The following is an 18,337-nucleotide window of genomic DNA, read 5'->3' as shown; positions in this document are numbered from 1 at the left end:
CTAAGAACTGGGACATGATGGAAACCAGAACTTTCTGACCTCAGATCTGGAAAACAAACTTTAACTGAGACGTTACTGAAGCTTGAAGTTCAGTTGATCCAAATCTAAAGCTGGTCTGCAGGGACGACTTTAGGGTTTGTTTGTTTCTGCTCACCTGCAGCACCAGCCGGGTGGAGTCAGTCTGAGTTCCTTCATCATCTAAAGAGAGCTGGAGAACATTGAAGATCCTCCTGGAAAAAATGGGAGCTTTGGAAAGAAATGAGCAGGAAGAGAAAGAAAAATGGATCTTCATCACTTCTGAAGTGGACGACATCAGAGTTGGATTCAGTGGAGTCACATGAAGAACAGAACACTGAGGCTAGAATAATAAACATCATGCTAAATATTAGCTGCAGCTCTGTCAGAAGAAGCTTCAGGTTGAATCTAAAGGAGGCTGAAGATCTCAAAGTGGATGAGAGGAAACCTGATGAGCTCTACAGTCCACTAGATCCAGATCAGAACCCTGGAGAACATCTACGCTGGAAGCAGAGCCACAAGCTAGAAAAATATCCAGGTTTCTATCCAACCTGAACACAGGAAGTCCTTTCTTCTTCTGCTGCAGCTGAGAAGGTCCTGCTGCAGAACTGAAGCCACACAGTTCCTCCACAGCAGAACAGAGGAGGTTCTGGAGGAGACCAGGGTCCACATCTGGACTCAGAGTTCTCCTGAGCTTCAGCAGAGCTGTTGGGTTTGGTTCTGATCCGCCTCTGTTCTGGTGTCTGATCTTCAGAGACCATCTGAACCGACCCATCAGAACTCAGTTGAGGTGGTGGAGGATGAGGATGGGGCGCGGCGAGGAGGAGGAGGAGGAGGAAGAGTGCCGTAATCCATCTCTCTCCTGTTTGTCACTGATTTCACCTTCTTGTCTGCCTGTTTGGCTCTTTTTTTCAGCCAGCATTAAAATGCCGCTAATTCATTTTGGTATTCAGTCAGCACTATTATTATTTCAACATTATGATGGTCCCAAACCTATCAGTTCTTCTACTATTCTGGCTGCATACAACTTCCTTGTTCTGAGGACATTGAGTCTGTGAAAAGCATTAAGACAGACAGACAAATATGAGAAACTTTTGTGAGGAGATTCAGAGTGCAGTGGAAGAAGGAGAACAAAACAGAGACAATGTGATTGATGAATGGTGGATTCTTGCTCCTGAATCTGAAGCTGTAAGATTACAGTGTGATGAGAATCTGAGAGATATTCTGATGAGGACAAAGAACAGGATATTGCCCCCGACTACAGTCATCAGTCTGATGCTGGAACAGAAGTCAGAGTCATCAGGGAACAGCCTTCAATTGATCCAGCTGTGTTACGCACAATTGATCAGAACCAGAACCAGAACCAGAACCAGAACCAGGCCTGTGTGTTCTATGCAGTAAGAGACTGGTGTATTCAGTGTTTCTGTGCTTTGAACCCTCATCCATTTTACTTCTATGTCAACGGTGGAGCAGGAAGTGGAAAATCCCACCTGATTAAATGTATTGACTCTGAAGCAAGCACTGCTCTGGATCATCAGATCCATCAGTAGCCTCTTCTACTGATGGAGAGGAGGCTGACATATCAAATCAAACTGTCATGTTGACTTCATTTACAGGAACAGCAGCTTTTTCTATCAATGGCTGTTTGTTACATTCACTGCTCAAACTACCCAGGAGTCTAAAACCTCCCATTCAAGGACTTGATACTCAACTAGATGAAGTCAGATTTGAGCTTTTAAATGCTGAAATTATTGCTACTGATGATATTTCACTGCTTTCAAAACCTCTTTCTGCTGATGTGGATGCAAGACTGAAAGAAAAGGAAATCACTGAGATTTTGGAGGAACGTCTGTTTCAGGGTCGTTGACGTATCAGGATTTCCATCAGGGGAAATTAAACATGTAAAAATATGTTTATCCATTGCAATTATTACAACATTTGAAATGTTGTGCACACAGAAATTATAATTAAAAATTAAAATGAGACATTTTCAGAGGTTTTTTATCAATATGATTTGGCTGTGGTCTTAAAAAATGTCATGTGGTGCGACCGTGATTTATCTTAAAATAAAGTATTTTCCATCATTTATTAAACATTTTCTTATAAGTTTAATTTTACTGAAGGTGTTTAAAAACAAAGTTTTTAATTTTCTTTGTATTTTTCTGACAATTATGACAGTTTTTCCCCAAAATGAACCAGTTCCATTTATAATTGTCTTATATTTTTCTTCACCATTTCATCAAACTGTGTTAAAAATAAATAAACTCCAGTCACTTGAGGAAACTGTATTAGTGATTAATATTTCTGCTCCAGAAATTAGATATTCCATTTTTAGTTCAATACATTTACTTTTTAATTGGTCACCAAATGATTTATAGAATAAATGTCGGCCAGTAAACGGGTCAAAATCCTTTAAAAAATAAAAATAGTATTACATCCAGTAACAGTACATTACAAAAAACACAAATTAAACACACCAATTTAATTCACATCAAAATTAATGCAGTAATCAACTTTGTAACAAACATTTCAAACAGATCCTCATAAAATCAGAATGTTCAGTAGATTGATTTTATTTTATGAACTTTTTAAAGTTTTATTTTAAAAACTGAATAAAAACAGAAATGTTCAATCTCCCAAATGTAAGAACAATAATGACAATAGAATAATTCAGTTGAATTGAATTATTTTAAGCAGAACCAAGTATGATAAATAATGTAATCATTCACAAGTTCCCCAAATGTGAGCTTCTTTCAAAACGGAAAAGATTTCAATGAACTTCTAAACCATCATATTACTCCTGGGTAGAGACGCTCCCATCAGGGTTTTTCCTGCCGGTTCTGATCACCATGAGGTCCGATCACTGCCGATCACATGGATTGGCTGTTAATGTTTGGCTTTAGGTAGAAATGCTACTATGTGATCTGGCAAAATGGAGCCATAAAATTTGAACAGGAAAAGAACAGAATGAGCAGCAAATGAACCAAATGCAGAAGAAAAATGTTTTTATTTAAAACACATGAAGAAAAACTGCAGCAAATTTACAAAAGGAAGATTTAATATTCAAATCTGACATGTTGAGAAAAATAGGAGCCGATAGAAACAGAAAATGATCAGTGATTGAGAAAAACTGATCAACATTTCAATGAAATCTGATGAATGAAAGGAAAAAATAAGAGAAACAACATCTTTATATTCAGTGTGAAGCTTTGACTGGAAACAAACAGAAAAACATGAGGATCCTGGAATAATCCTGGAATAATCCTGGAATAATCCCAGCTTCCATATTTAAAGGACTGGAAGAAGAAAAAGTTTCCAAGGACTCAATCAGAATTGTTTCACCAAGAAATAGATTGTAGAGACTGAACTATCTGTTCAACAGTGAGGGAGTTTCTCTGACAGGAGGAAAATCTTTAGACTCTTTAGACTCAACTCAGCACAGAAACACTGAAGAGGAACCAGAAATGGACCAGACCCAAAATCCAGGAATCAGAGGTTCAGTGAATGTGGTGTTGAAGGTGTGGAGGAGGATCAGTGAGTCAGAGGAAACTCTGTAGAAGGACAGAATGCCAGCAGGACAGTCCACATACACTGCTACTCTGTTAGAGACAGAGGAGGAGGAGAGAGGAGTTACTATGTCATTGTGCCAGACAGAGTAACCATCATCATCAGAGCATCTCAGACTCCAGGAATGATCATTCCCTCCAAACCAACAGTCTCTACTGTATCCTTTCCTCCTGATTCTTCTGTAACTCACTGATATATAAACATCTCCTCTCCACTCGACCTCCCAGTAACAGCGACCAGTCAGACCAGTTCTACACAGCAGCTGAGGAAAATCAAATCTGTCTGGATGATCAGGATATGACTGAAGCTCCTTCACACATGTCACCTTCCTGTTGTCTTCAGACAGTTTGATGTTTCTGCTCACTGTGTTTGTGTCGATGGTGAGTTGACAGGAATCTGATGGAGAGAACAAACACAATCCAGCTGCAGTTATTGATCATTTATTGACACTTTGATGATGACTCCTGAATGAGTGATGTGACAGTTTGAAGATGGTTGAATGTGAGCTGCTTTGTTGTCATGAATCAGATGAAAAACACACTTACATTTCCTCAGACCTGGTGTCAAGAATGGGACTCCAGCAGGCTCCACCCTGAAAGGAGGAGGGGGGTCAGACCATCAGTCTCTTTCAGCAGCAAACATGGACATTACATGTCTCTCAGACACACATTGTCCTCCACTGAGACAGGAACAGTCCAACATTTGGATTGCAAACTGCAGTGGATGTAGGAAGGACAGTTGGTGCTGCTGCAGCACAACTCATTTCTCCAAACACAGGAAAAGCTCCAACAGAGAGGAGAAAGGAAATCCCTCAGTAACAACCTGAAGAAACTCACTGAAGCCTAAAAGGACATCAGGAAACTAAGGAAACATTTCTGGAAGCTCAACCTGATTTAATAATCAGCATTAAAATACAATCAATCTAAACTCTGACACAACACCTGGATACCTGTTCCATCCACACTCCCACACACAGATGAAGGAATGAAACACTAAACAGCCCTGCTGCTGAAAACCTGCTGTGGCCTCACTGTAATATCCAGAAATACAAACATTAAAAAGGAGAAGCTGCATCACATTCAACAAAGAGTTCAACAAGAATCAAAGATTTGATCTCTGAGCTCAGACTCACAAACCAGGGAGAGGCTTCCATCATCACACACCTCTGACAAACACCTCCAACCTTTCAGCACTTCCTCTACCAACCAACACCACCAGGTGGCGCTGCTGCACACATTTACAATGAGACCAAGAAGAAGAAGCAGCATCCTGAATCCAGCAGCTGCAGTAATGGCTTGTGAAAGTGTCCAAGGAGCATCTGGAACCAGAACCAGCAGATCCAACAGTCCAGAGAGTCTTTGTTTGCATCTTTCCTCTCAGATTTCCAAGCTGCTGTGAGAGGGAAATGACATCATCATTCTACTGATGATGTCACGCTCTGATGTCACTGATCAGGAGCTGCTGGACTTGTACATTTCCAGCATGGAGGACAGAGAAGATCTCAGCTCTGATGAGGAGCTGGCCTGCCTTCAAACTGATTCAGGGTCAAAGAAATATTTCCAGATGAAGTCAGACTAAAATGTTGGATTGTCCTGCTGTTGCAATCAGAGGCCAAGAAGAAGCTTCAAGTTCTTCTCCTGTTCAGCTCTACGTTCCTGTCAGAGACTTCAGCTCCTCATGAGGAGAACAACTAAAGCCTGGAACAGACTGACACTAACATCCTGACATCTCATCCCTGAACAAAGCTTTGCAGCATCAAGGTGACTCTTAGCGCCATATATGGACAGATTTCCTCTAAAGGGGGCGGAGCCTGGATTGGAGGAACCAGCAGCAGCTTCCAGGAACAAACCTTGGGAACCTCTGGAGGAGAACATGGAGATGAGATTCCTGCTTTAATCAGTGGATTCATTGATAGAAAACATGACGACTGAAATATCTGAGAGCTGCAGCTCCATTTTCTACAGATCTGCTGGAACATCAGATAGAAATGAAGAATTTCATCATTTCACATCAAATCTGTTCATCTTCCACAGATACAACTGAATTATTGACCTGAACTGGTTCTAAAGGTCTGGATGGTAAAAACATCCATTGTTTTTATGTCTCATTAGTTTCCAGAAAGAGTTGAAATGTTTCAGAAGCTTTTATCCAGCAGCTCAGTAAAGATCTCTCCTCTTTCCAACCTGATTTAGTCCATGAAGCAGAACATCTCTGCTGCTGCAGCAACAGGAGGAAACTTCTCCAGCTCTCAACTTCTACACTCTGACTGCTTGGAAACAGATCAGGGAGGAACAGCCTTTTCTCCAGGCTGCCTCCTCCTGACTCTAGCGCCACCTACTGGCTGTTCACCAGAGGTGGAGAAAGAACTCAAACAATGTACTGAAGTAAAAGTACAAATAAACAGACAAAAATGTTCTCTAGTAAAAGAACCACATTAACATTTTTACTTGAGTAAAAGTAAGAAAGCATGAAAAATATGTTTAATATCTGCTGAAGTTGTTTTAAAACCTGACAAACGAGCCTCATGGGAACCAATATTCTAATTTATTGAATATGACTGTAAATGTAAATATGAGATGGAGATTATTCACATTAATTCAGTAACCAGGATGTGGAGGAGTTTAACGTTACTGGGACATTCATGGCAGGAGACGCTGCGCTCCATGCGCCCCGACCGCAGTAATCAATGTTACTGCCAGTTCAGCTGCTTACAACTATTTAGTTGTTTTATTTATTGCAGTCGATTTAAACTAGAAGCTTGGTAAGATTACATAAAACTTCTCTAACCTAAATCAATTTCACACCCAAAACTCAGACAGCGTTTAGCAGCTTAACTTTCCTCGATATGTTTTTCAGATTTGATGGTGAATTTTTGAAAGCTAGCAGTTCATGATATCAGGGAGGCAAAGGCGGCACCAGAATCATTGATTACTTTCAAACTAACCAACAAATCAAAAAGCGCAAAGCGACTTGGATGTAACTTGTAACGCAACGCTTTATAGAAATGTAGTGAAGTAGAAAGTACAGATACTGTAAAATGTAGTGGAGTAAAAGTTCCCACCATTAAATCTACTTACGTACAGAAACATGAAAAATGTCCTTAAGTTCAGTAACAAAGTTCTTGTCCCAACAACCAGGATCAGGTGAAGGACCTCTGCAGTCCCATGATGCTTCCTCTCCCTCTTCTAAACCATCTGATGGGCTGATATCATCCCTCTACTTTATCAATAAAATGTTTTTCTTTCTCTTATTACGATTCCATTATTTATCCTAAATGTGATGTCAGAGCTGTGGATCTGGAATCTGATTGGTCGGATGGATATTTCCCTGGTTTTCCAACATGAAGGGTCTCTGCCTTTTTCCAAGACGTTGGGAATTTTTCCCAAACTTTATTGAACAATCCCAAAAGCTTTCCCAACTACTGAAAACCTAAACACATTAGTCTTTTCTTGGATCTGTCTAAAAGGTCTTATTATTGTTTTTTCATTTCTACCACAGTCAACAGAGCACAATTCTACTTTTTCACCATCATTCACTGCAATTCTTCATTTCCTCTGGAAAACAAGGGATTTCCATTCTCTCCTGATTCCTTTCATTCTTTGGATCATTTTCCAGATGTCGCCCCCTGGTGGAGATCAAACTACTAAATGGATGAAACTGTTAAGATTCTCACTTTCTTTCTTTGCCTCATGAATAATTTTCTTCACTTTTTATGTAATTTATATTTTATTAATTCCTGAAAGTTGTGAGTTTTGTTTAAAATCTAAAGTTCTTTATTTTTCTCTCCCATAACTTTTAAACATCCATCTGACCAACATGGAGTTACTTTTCTTCTCATCTTTGCTTCTTGGGGCTGATTGGTCTGGAGCTCCATCAAATATTATTTTAAAGTCCTTTCTGTCATCAGTAGATCATCATGGAAATCTAACTGAACTTCTTTTATTAATTTAGTCAGAGTCCCTATTAAACTATTAAACCCATCCCACTCTTTAATTTTCCTTGTGAGCCGTTCTTAGTCTGGAGAATATTCCAGAAAACTGGGTAATGATCTCTGCCTCCAGATGAGGCGTCTAAATATTTAATTATCAAATTAAACATTCAGCTTCAAACTAAATGTTTCCCAGCAGACTGACTAAAGACATTTCTCCCTCTTCCTCCTCTATCAGACCTTCTCTGCTCCTGCAGCAGGTTCCTCCATACCTGAGAGCTTCCAGTCTCCAGTCTGGATCCTTCAGTCCAGCCGACAGCAGCTTCACTCCTGATTCTCCTGGATGATTGTAGCTCAGGTCCAACTCTTTCAGATGGGAGGGGTTGGAGGTCAGAGCTGAGGCCAGAGAAGCACAGCCTTCCTCTGAGACCAAACAGCCTGATAAGCTGCAGACACACAATTCATTACATGATGAGAATATGAGAAAATTGAGGTAGAACCCAAAGTCTGAACTGATGATGGATGGATGGATGGATTTGTAACATGTGGAATAAATAAGAAAGCCAAGCAACTGCTGGGATCTGTAATAATGTTTCGTTTTGCACCTAAGATGCAGCAATTTGTCAAGTGCCCAGAGTTACCTGAGAGTTTCCAGGTTGCAGTTTGGACTCTTCAGTCCAGCAGAGAGAAGCTTCACTCCTGAATCCTGCAGGTTGTTGTTACTCAGGTCCAGTTCTCTGAGACTGGAGGACTGGGAGCTGAGAACTGAGGACAGAGCTGCACAGCTTCTATCTGAGAGGTTACAGCCACTCAGTCTGAGGAGACAGAGAGAAAAATCTGTTATTCAGCAAATCAGAAATATTTATTTCTTTATTTCCAGCCAAGAATTTTCTTCTTGGAAAGATTGAAAGGACTTTTTACTTCACATATTTTTATGTTGACCTTTATTGTGAACTGGATCATTTTGTAGTTGGTTCTCCTGTCTTGAAGGATTGAACAACAGACAACAAGGAGGCTGGCAAGAGAAATATTACAATCCACCATGAACTAAATGAATCCAGTGTCAGTTTTAACAGAAAGAGTCCAGTGGAAATCTAGGCTGAATATCAGCATCAGAGCTGGTTTGAGGGAAAACACCAGCTTCAAGCAAAGCAGAGAGAATCTCAGATTTCATCTTTCACTTTTTAACTGCTTGGATACAGAGATGAAAAACTGAGCAGCAACTGACAAAAGCTGTTTCTTTGAGCAACAAGCTAACTATTTAGCTTCAAACAAAATGTTTCCCAGCAGACTGACTAAAGACATTTCTCCCTCTTCCTCCTCTATCAGACCTTCTCTGCTCCTGCAGCAGGTTCCTCCATACCTGAGAGCTTCCAGTCTCCAGTGTGGATCCTTCAGTCCAGCCGACAGCAGCTTCACTCCTGAGTCTCCTGGATGATTGTAGCTCAGGTCCAACTCTTTCAGATGGGAGGGGTTGGAGGTCAGAGCTGAGGCCAGAGAAGCACAGCCTTCCTCTGAGACCAAACAGCCTGATAAGCTGCAGACACACAATTCATCACATGATGAGAACATTGAGGTAGAACCCAAGGTCTGAACTGATCGCTGGCGGATGGATGGATGGATGGATGGATTTATAACATGTGAAATAAATAAGAAAGCCAAGCAACTGCTGGGATCTGTAATAATGTTTCTTTTTGCTCCTAAGATGCAGCAATTTGTCAAGTGCCCAGAGTTACCTGAGAGTTTCCAGGTTGCAGTTTGGACTCTTCAGTCCAGCAGAGAGAAGCTTCACTCCTGAATCCTGCAGGTTGTTGTTACTCAGGTCCAGTTCTCTGAGACTGGAGGACTGGGAGCTGAGAACTGAGGACAGAGCTTCACTGCTTCTCTCTGAGAGGTTACAGCCACTCAGTCTGAGGAGACAGGGAGAAAAATCTGTTATTAAACAATTCTACAAAATTTTAATGTTTTTCCAATCAACAATGTTTTTCTTAGACAAGGAAGGTACTATCTTATTTTACACATGCTCATGTGTTTGGTGTGAACTGATTCATTTTATAGTTGGGCCTCCAACCTTAAAGGACAGAACTACAGGAAACAAGGTGATTGGAAAGATAATTATAAACTTACACAATAAACAAATTTAATCCAATTTCAATTTTAACAAAGATGAATTTTGCTGCTTTAATTTTCAACATTCTTTCCAGCTGCTAAAGAAAGTCTGTTTCTCTTTTGCGTGTCCACCAACATTGAGACACTATGAAGAGACAATGCACCAATATATAAACTGAAACATGAATATTTACCTCATAATTAGCAGATTTTTATCTATCAAAAAAAAATGCAGTAACAATCGGTGTCCTTACAGAGTTTTGTTGGAGGCTTTAACCACTGGCAGCAGCCTCAGAAGAACCTCCTCTGAAGCAGAGTATTTCTTCAGGTCAAACACATCCAGATCTTTTCCTGATGACACTAAGATGAAACCCAGAGCTGACCACTGAGCAGGAGACAGTTTATCTGTGGAGAGACTTCCTGAACTCAGAGACTGTTGGATCTCCTCCACTAGAGAACGATCATTCAGTTCATTCAGACAGTGGAACAGATTGATGCTTTTCTCTGCAGACACATTTTCATTGATCTTCTCCTTGATGTACTGAACTGTATCCTGATTGGGCTGTGATCTACTTCCTGTCTTTGTGAGCAGACCTTGTAGGAGTCTCTGATTAGTCTGCAGTGAAAGTCCCAGGAGGAAGCGGAGGAACAAGTCCAGGTGTCCATTTGGATTCTGTAAGGCCTGGTCAACAGCTCTCTGATGGAGAGATTTTAGTTCAGGTTTATTAAATAACGAGGCTGTCTGAAGTGTAAATGATTCTTCCATCAGGTTGACACCAAAGTTGATGAAGGTCAGATGAACATGAAGAGCAGCCAAAAACTCCTGAACACTCAGATGGACGAAGCAGAACACCTTGTCCTGGTACAGACCTCTCTCCTCTTTAAAGATCTGTGTGAACACTCCTGAGTACACTGAGGCTGCTCTGATATCGATGCCACACTCTGTCAGGTCTGATTCATAAAAGATCAGGTTTCCTTTCTGCAGCTGATCAAAAGCCAGTTTTCCCAGAGACTTGATTATCTTCCTGCTCTCTGGACTCCAGTGTGGATCTGTTTCTGCTCCTCCATCATACTTGACCTTCTTCAATTTGGTCTGAACCACCAGGAAGTGGATGTACATCTCAGTCAGGGTTCTGGGCAGCTCTCCTCCCTGTCTGGTCTCCAACACATCCTCCAGAACTGTAGCAGTGATCCAGCAGAAGACTGGGATGTGGCACATGATGTGGAGGCTTCGTGATGTCTTCATGTAGGAGATGATCCTGCTGGCCTGCTCCTTATCTCTGAATCTCTTCCTGAAGTACTCCTCCTTCTGTGGGTCATTGAACCCTCTGACCTCTGTTACCATGCCAACACACTGAGGAGGGATCTGATTGGCTGCTGCAGGTCGTGTGGTTATCCAGAGGAGAGCAGAGGGAAGCAGTTTCCCCCTGATGAGGTTTGTCAGCAGAACGTCCACTGAGGTGGACTCTGTAGCATCAGTCAGGATCTCCTTGTTGTGGAAGTCCAGAGGAAGTCGACTCTCATCCAGACCATCAAAGATGAACAGAACCTGGAAGTGTTCAAAGCTGCAGATTTCTTTGGTTTCACTAAAGAAATGATGAACAAGTTCCACCAAGCTGAACTTTTTCTCTTTCAGCACATTCAGCTCTCTGAAGGTAAATGGAAATATGAACTGGATGTTCTGGTGGGCTTTGTCTTTAGCCCAGTCCAGAGTGAACTTCTGTGTTAGGACTGTTTTCCCAATGCCAGCCACTCCCTTTGTCATCACTGTTCTGATTGGTTGATCTCTTCCAGGTGTGACTTTAAAAATGTCTTCTTGTCTGACTGTTGTTTCTGGTCTGTGTGGTTTCCTGGATGCTGTTTCAATCTGTCTGACCTCATGTTCATCATTGACCCCTCCAGTCCCTCCCTCTGTGATGTAGACCTCTGTGTAGATCTGGTTCAGAAGGGTTGGACTTCCTGCTTTAGCAATCCCCTCAAACACAGACTGGAACTTCTTCTTCAGACCAGATTTAAGTTGTTGTTGACAAACTGGAGCAAGACGTTCTAAAATAAGACAAAAAATAAAATCAAGAACTAGATAAAATTTTATTCTCAAGATGTTTTGCATAAATGTGATTCCATCTCTTCAAATTTCAGTAAATGTGTGATTTATCCATCAGGTTAAACCTTTGTAGAAATCCTCTTACTGCTCTGCAGACGGTCAGCCAGCTCCTCCTGCTTCATCCTCCGCAGGAAGTTCAGTGTGATCTTCATCACTGCCTCTCTGCTGCTCCTCCTCTGTTCTTCATCATCACCTTCCAACACCTCATCATCATCTCTCTGACTTTCTGAACATTCTGGGTCATTTGGACTCAGAATCTTATGGATCTTCTTCAGCTCATGCTTAAGAAAAGCGACAATGTTGTCCTGCAACGTCTGGAATAGAATAATAGATGAAGGAAACATCAGACTGAAATCATGGAGCCAAACACCAGATGGATGTTTGACAGACTGACAGTCCTCTGGTCTACAACGTGCAGCTTGGAGATGACTGTGAACAGAACTCATGGAAAGTTGTTGTTCATATACAGACCATTAGTATGGAGTCCAGCTGTGTTTGATGTTGCTGGGCAGACGGATAACTGGGAACCTCTGAGGTCTGCTGGTCCACTCTGTGGAGGAACCAGGAACAATTAGGAAGTCAACAAATATTCATCCAGCAGTATTCAGAAATGAAATCACCAAGACTTTCACATTAAATGTACTTGAAGCAGAAAAACAGAGCATCATATGACCAAAATGGAGTGAAGTTAAAAAGAGGAAGATTAACTACAAGGATGAAGAGCAGTAACACCAAAATCACCTAGAAGACATTTTAAAAAGTTGATGCTGAACTTGGACTTCAAACAGTCCAAACTGTCATTAGATCTGATGCTGGTGGAGACAGTTTCCCAGAGCTTGGGGACAGTGGAAGTGAAGGCTCTGTCCACACAGGTCTACAGGACAGTGTGGGACATCCATCAGGTTCTGATGACTAGATCTGAGGTGATGTGGACATGGAGGAGGTTTGAGATATGTGGGTGTGTGTCCATGTGGGGTCCTCTCCTGGATGTTACAGAGAGGATTTTAAAATGGATCCTGTAGATCCCTGGAAGCCAGTGAGATCACATTGTATCTGTCCACACAGAGACAATCAGAAGGTAAAGGTCCATGATGTGATATCTGGATGTGAGAAGTGAACCAGATGATCCAAGTAGTTGTAAAGATTTAATGTTCCTGCTGATCCCACTAAGAACCAGCAGAACCTCTGATGGTCCACATCAGCTCAGTTTGGTTGAGATCCAGCAGATCTCACCAACCACATCATGAAGCTTTCCTTCCCTGCTGAACTGCTCTCACAATGCACACAGGAACCAAGTCCTGATGGACCAGACTGGCTTTACCAGGTATTTCCCAGTGGAAATGTGTTCCACTGTTAGTCTGACATGGAGCCAGGAAGCAGCAGAACATCATCATCAACACCCATAGATGAAGATATTAAGGTGTTATCATTAGCTGTACCCAAACAAAACAAATAAAGGAAAAAATACCCAATTTCATCTACTTTATTATAAAACCCTAGAGGAAATTATAAGTCAACTAAGCTCAAGTTCCTGCTGCCCAGATGTTATACACACATATTTCTTTAAGAAAGTCCTGCCTGTTATTGCTACTGGTCTGATCCAAATACTAAACTCATCGCTCTCATCAGGCGTTTCCCCCAGGCTTTGAAAACAGCAATTATCAAACCACTTATAAATAAGAACAATATGGACAAATCACTAGGCCTGTCACGATAACAAATTTTGCTGATTGATTAATTGTCTCAAAAATTATTGCGATAAACGATAATATTGTTTGAAGAACTTTTTACACTGATTTAATGGAAATGATGTAATAATCCATGCGATTTCCTGCCAAAGATAGATATACTTTATCTTCAAAAGAACACTTAACACTGGAGCTGATAAACAAAACAACCAAAAACTAAAATGGATTCTCAGTCTGCATTAACAAAAAATGTACTTGAATAAAAACTAAACAACATAAAGCCAAAGTGGAAATAAATACTGCATTCAACCAAAAGAGTGCAGATTATGAAGTCTGTATACTATGTTGCCCTTCAGTGATCATTTGAGACGATGGGCACATCCGACTACCTGATACAATAGTTCACACGACAGGATTCTTTGCCCAGACTTTCCCCTTATGTCTTGTGATTTCATAACCGATCATCCTGTAGTGTCTGGTGTGTCAAGGTAGATTGCCGTTGCCGCTCCGATCTAAATCAGGGGTTTCCCCAAACTTTGAGCGTTGAATGTGACAGGCAGCCAATCAGAAAGCGCGGATTCCCTCCGTGCTTTCTGAGGGAAAATTACAGAGGGGAATCCCGAACAGGTGATATGGCGCAACCCGAAGTCTAGCGGACATTGGAGATTTTATGTGGAAACAACATTAATGTTTATGTTACATGTCTCAGCTGTATTGAAACAGTTGTAACAATTGATGTTTGTTTTGTTTTGTCTCTGCTTCTCCTTTCTTCTGAGTGGGAAGCCTGTAAACAAGAACAGCTTTAGCGAACGAAAGAACGACCGCCGTCTTCTTCCCCAAACTCTGTCTCTTTATTACAAATGGTCAAAATCATGAAATCATGCAATCATACATTGAACATTCCTATGTGCATTCATGTCCATGTGTCCTTCCGTTGCTCCAAAACAACCATATTCCACCTACTTCATTAAACAACATCAGCCCCCACCAGCTGTGACAGCATCCATGGGCCAAATCAAAACAATTCAACAATCGATTTAAATCTTACAGATTTACATAAAAAGAAAACTATTTCTCAAGTGCAGTGAAATTTTAAGGCTACTAATTTCTTTGAATTGTAATAACTCTGAAAAATGTAATCATATTATTAGTTCTATAATTTAATATGGGCATATTTAGAGGACTAGATCTAGCTTAAGCTAGTACAGTAGAATCAATTACAGGGTAGTAGGGGAAAAGTGGTAACGTCTATAATAAATGTTTGAAACTGATGAGAACTGATTTGCGGTACATGTAACAGAGAGTAACTTTAACACTTCCTATCAAAAGATAACACAACACGTCAGGATACCACCGAAATCTTAATAAGGTTGGGTCGGGAAGTGTATCGAAGTTTAGATACATGTAGCAAACTCTCTATAACGGCTGTTTTACGACCCTTATAGCTACAAACCGTAATTATGAAACAAAATCTTTTTCCTTCAAACGTCTAAGCACATCTAGCATGTAATTACGAAATCAGCACCAAATGAACTTGTAAATTTACATTTTAGAAGGGGCCAGTTTCCACTAGCTTCACACTACTAACCTGTAAACAAGAACAGCTTTAGCGAACGAAGAACGACCGCCATCTTTTTCCCCAAACTCTGTAAGAGGCGCGAGGGGGAAAGGGGCGGGGCTCCTAACTCTAGGTCTCCTGGTGAAACGCTGTCTATAATTTTTTTTCTATAATTTGACGTGGTATTTTGGTCAATTTCACTCTAAAAAAACATATATAATGCATCGTAATACTAATAATTTATGTGGTGGCTTATACCCTTAAATTCTCTTGACTATGTAAACAAATGATTATTACAATCTCCCACTTTATGGTGTATCACATTTAGTCAACATTTCGTGCAAAGAATATAGAAATGACAAGGTGAGGAGTTGGAGTGAATTTGCTATAGCAGTTGATAAACCCAGTAACGTTTCAGCTGTTCTTTGTTAAAGTGACATAATGATTTTCATTCAGTCAGGACTTTACGCTGACACTAGCCACACGCATTGCAGGTAGATTGTAGTAAAGCATTGATTAATGCCTGGTTTTAAAATTAGTTCACTGAACTTGTAGCCATTATTTTGTGCCCATTGTTGGACACCACACGGCAGGACCGAACCCGATCGAACCGTTATACCTAGGATTTCTGTCGGCTAATGTGTGGTCTGTCAGGTTTTGAAAATGGGCCAACAATCGGCTGGCAGCTCTAAAATCTGTAGTGTGCGCTGGGCTTTACACTAAGGAAATGAGGAAGGGAGGAGTCGGTGGAGAGCACCGGAGTTGAGCCTTTTTCATTCAGTGTTGTGGAAAAGGCTGTGTAACAAACTGCCATGCTGAGCCTTTAAGGGGCGGGGCTTAGAGCAGCTGCAGCATGCAGACTAAAAAGAGAGAAAAAAAGAGTAGAGTGGAAAGGGAATATAGTTTATGTGTTGTCCTTAAGACATTCCTATAAATAAGTAAGTTCATAAGGTTGAATAAATAACTCTAAAAGTATTTCATTGTAATTAAAATGATTGCAAGTTGTTTAGACAAACAATTTATGCTTTATATAAGTTTTTATAAAGAATGCTTTATCGGTAAATTCTACTTCCGGTTCCGGTTACATACTTCCGGTTCCGGTTACGTACTTCCGGTATTCCGTTTTTGCTAAAAACAAAGGTTCACATGCAAGAGGCAGCATGGAAATGTTATCCGATGCCATCCACTCTGAATTATCATGCAGGAACGCCGTAAGTTACATCATATGCCAGTTTATACTGTTTAGTTGGATGTTATTGTTGATTTTCCTGTAATGTTATTTTAGCGAACTTGAACCACTTAATTTGGGCATATATCTCTCTACATGTTGAGATAGAGTATATTTTCTGTCATTTCAGTTTTCACCACATGTTCATGAAGACAATTAAACAAGCTGCAACTGAACTCCAGGGTCTTCATTTGTGGTTTAACTCGGTGTCACCAACAGCTACGTTGAAAACACTACAGTGAAAAGGCGGCAATTGATTATTCTCCACGATCAAAATGGCATCCAGCAACAACTCTGCATGCAGCCGTTCTTCTGGATCAGCAGTAAGTGCTACTTACGCTCGGGCTAAAGCAGAAGCTGCTAAGGTGAGAGCATCTTATGCAACCAAAGAAGCACAGTTAAAAGTTGAAAGAGCACAAAGTGAATTGGAAAAAGCTAAAATAGAGGCAACATTGGAAGTGATAACATTACAAAAGGAAGCTGATGCTGCTGTGGCTGAAGCCCAAGTGCTGGAGGAAGCTGAAGCAACACAAGAGGAGCCCGACAGGAGAAAAGCTCTGTCAGAAAAGTCAATATTAGAACGTACAAGTGAATACGTACAATCTCAAATGGGCATAATACAATCTCCATGTCCTGAAAAAGCACCAACCACCTCTCGCCCACGAGTAAGCTCACTCGATACATTTGTATCATGGCATCCTCACGTTGAACACAGTGTAGAGCCACAACCCATCAGCTCTGAACAAAAGCTCACTAAGGACAATGTTGCTGCCCTAAATATGCCCAGTCAGACTATAAGTGAAATGAAACAAAACGCTCACTTCAACCCAACTTGCTCACCGTTCACGCCTCACCGCAACACCCCAGCCAGCATTTCATACCCAGTTGAGCCATTTGCACAATACATAGCAAGACGAGATCTGATCACTTCGGGCCTTTACCAGTTTGATGATAGGCCAGAGAATTATGGAGCATGGTACTCTTCATTTTGTAGTGCAACAGCGGATGTTCACCTAAGTCCCATTCAACAGCTAGATCTCATGACAAAATGGTTAGGGAAAGAGTCGAGTGATCAGGTAAAACGCATACGCTCAGTACATGTCAACAACCCTACATTGGCTCTACATAAAGCATGGGAGAGACTAAACGAATGTTATGCGGCTCCTGAAATAATCGAAAAGTCACTCTTCCAACGATTGGACAGTTTTCCAAGAATAACGGTCAAAGATAACATCAAACTGCGTGAACTAGGGGATCTACTACAAGAGATTGAAAGCGCCAAGGAAGATGGCTACCTCCCTGGCCTACAATATCTGGACACTTCTCACGGAATTAGGCCTATTGTTGAAAAGCTCCCACACGGTCTTCAGGAAAGGTGGATGTCACATGGATCTCAATATAAAGAGGAAAATCGAGGCTGTTTCCCACCCTTTAAGTATTTCTGCCAATTCGTGTGCAAAGAGGCTAAGAGACGCAATGATCCAAGTTTCCACCAACAATACGGCCAAACACACTCAAGACCAGAAAAGAATTCAAAGGACTTTTTCTCTAGTAAACCTATTACTGTACACAAAACCAATATCTCTGTCCCCAACAACGACTTTAACAGGAACTGCCCACTGCATAATAAGCCACACCCACTCAAAAAATTCAGGACGTTTCGGAACAAACCACTCACTGAAAGGAAGGCCTTCCTCAAAGAGAAAGGAATATGCTTTAAATGCTGCTCTTCAGTCACTCATCTTGCAAAGGACTGTAAATCTGCAGTAACATGTTCTGAATGTGATAGCACAAGCCACGATACAATCATGCATCCTGGTTCTCCAGCCCAGATCAACAAGGCTCCCTCACTGGCACAAGAGAATGGCGGGGAGGGAGAAAACAGTCCTGACACAGTTGATGTCATAACAAGCTGCACAGATGTGTGCGGACCAGGTCAGTGGGGTCGTTCATGTTCTAAGATATGTCTTGCGTGGGTGTACCCTTTAGGTTGCAAGAACAGAGCAGTCAAAGCTTATGTAATATTAGATGATCAGAGCAATCGTTCCCTAGCCAGGCCAGAGTTTTTTGAACTTTTTGACATTAAAACTGAACCTTTCTCCTACAATCTCAGAACATGTTCTGGTGTGGTAGAAACATG

At 41.1% G+C, this 18,337-nt stretch overlaps 1 protein-coding gene and 1 pseudogene across 1 annotated transcript; both read right to left on the bottom strand.

Annotated features, from left to right (window-relative positions):
* The window catches only part of LOC116724903 (NACHT, LRR and PYD domains-containing protein 3-like), a 139,601-nt pseudogene that overhangs the window by 115,182 nt on the left and 6,082 nt on the right, over positions 1-18,337 (bottom strand).
* LOC116724479 (NLR family CARD domain-containing protein 3-like) lies at positions 3,367-12,611 on the bottom strand. The gene is made up of 7 exons (XM_032570210.1): positions 12,195-12,611; positions 11,809-12,037; positions 9,874-11,665; positions 8,152-8,325; positions 7,783-7,956; positions 4,128-4,174; positions 3,367-3,978 (listed from the first exon to the last, which is right to left on the bottom strand). Exons 1-7 carry the CDS (start codon positions 12,195-12,197, stop codon positions 3,449-3,451), a joined length of 2,949 nt encoding a protein of 982 aa, XP_032426101.1. The 5' UTR covers positions 12,198-12,611; the 3' UTR covers positions 3,367-3,448.

The sequence above is a fragment of the Xiphophorus hellerii genome, chromosome 8 (genome assembly GCF_003331165.1).
Source record: "Xiphophorus hellerii strain 12219 chromosome 8, Xiphophorus_hellerii-4.1, whole genome shotgun sequence".
NCBI classification, from domain to species: Eukaryota; Metazoa; Chordata; class Actinopteri; order Cyprinodontiformes; family Poeciliidae; genus Xiphophorus; species Xiphophorus hellerii.
This window is presented reverse-complemented; position numbering and strand designations above follow the sequence as displayed.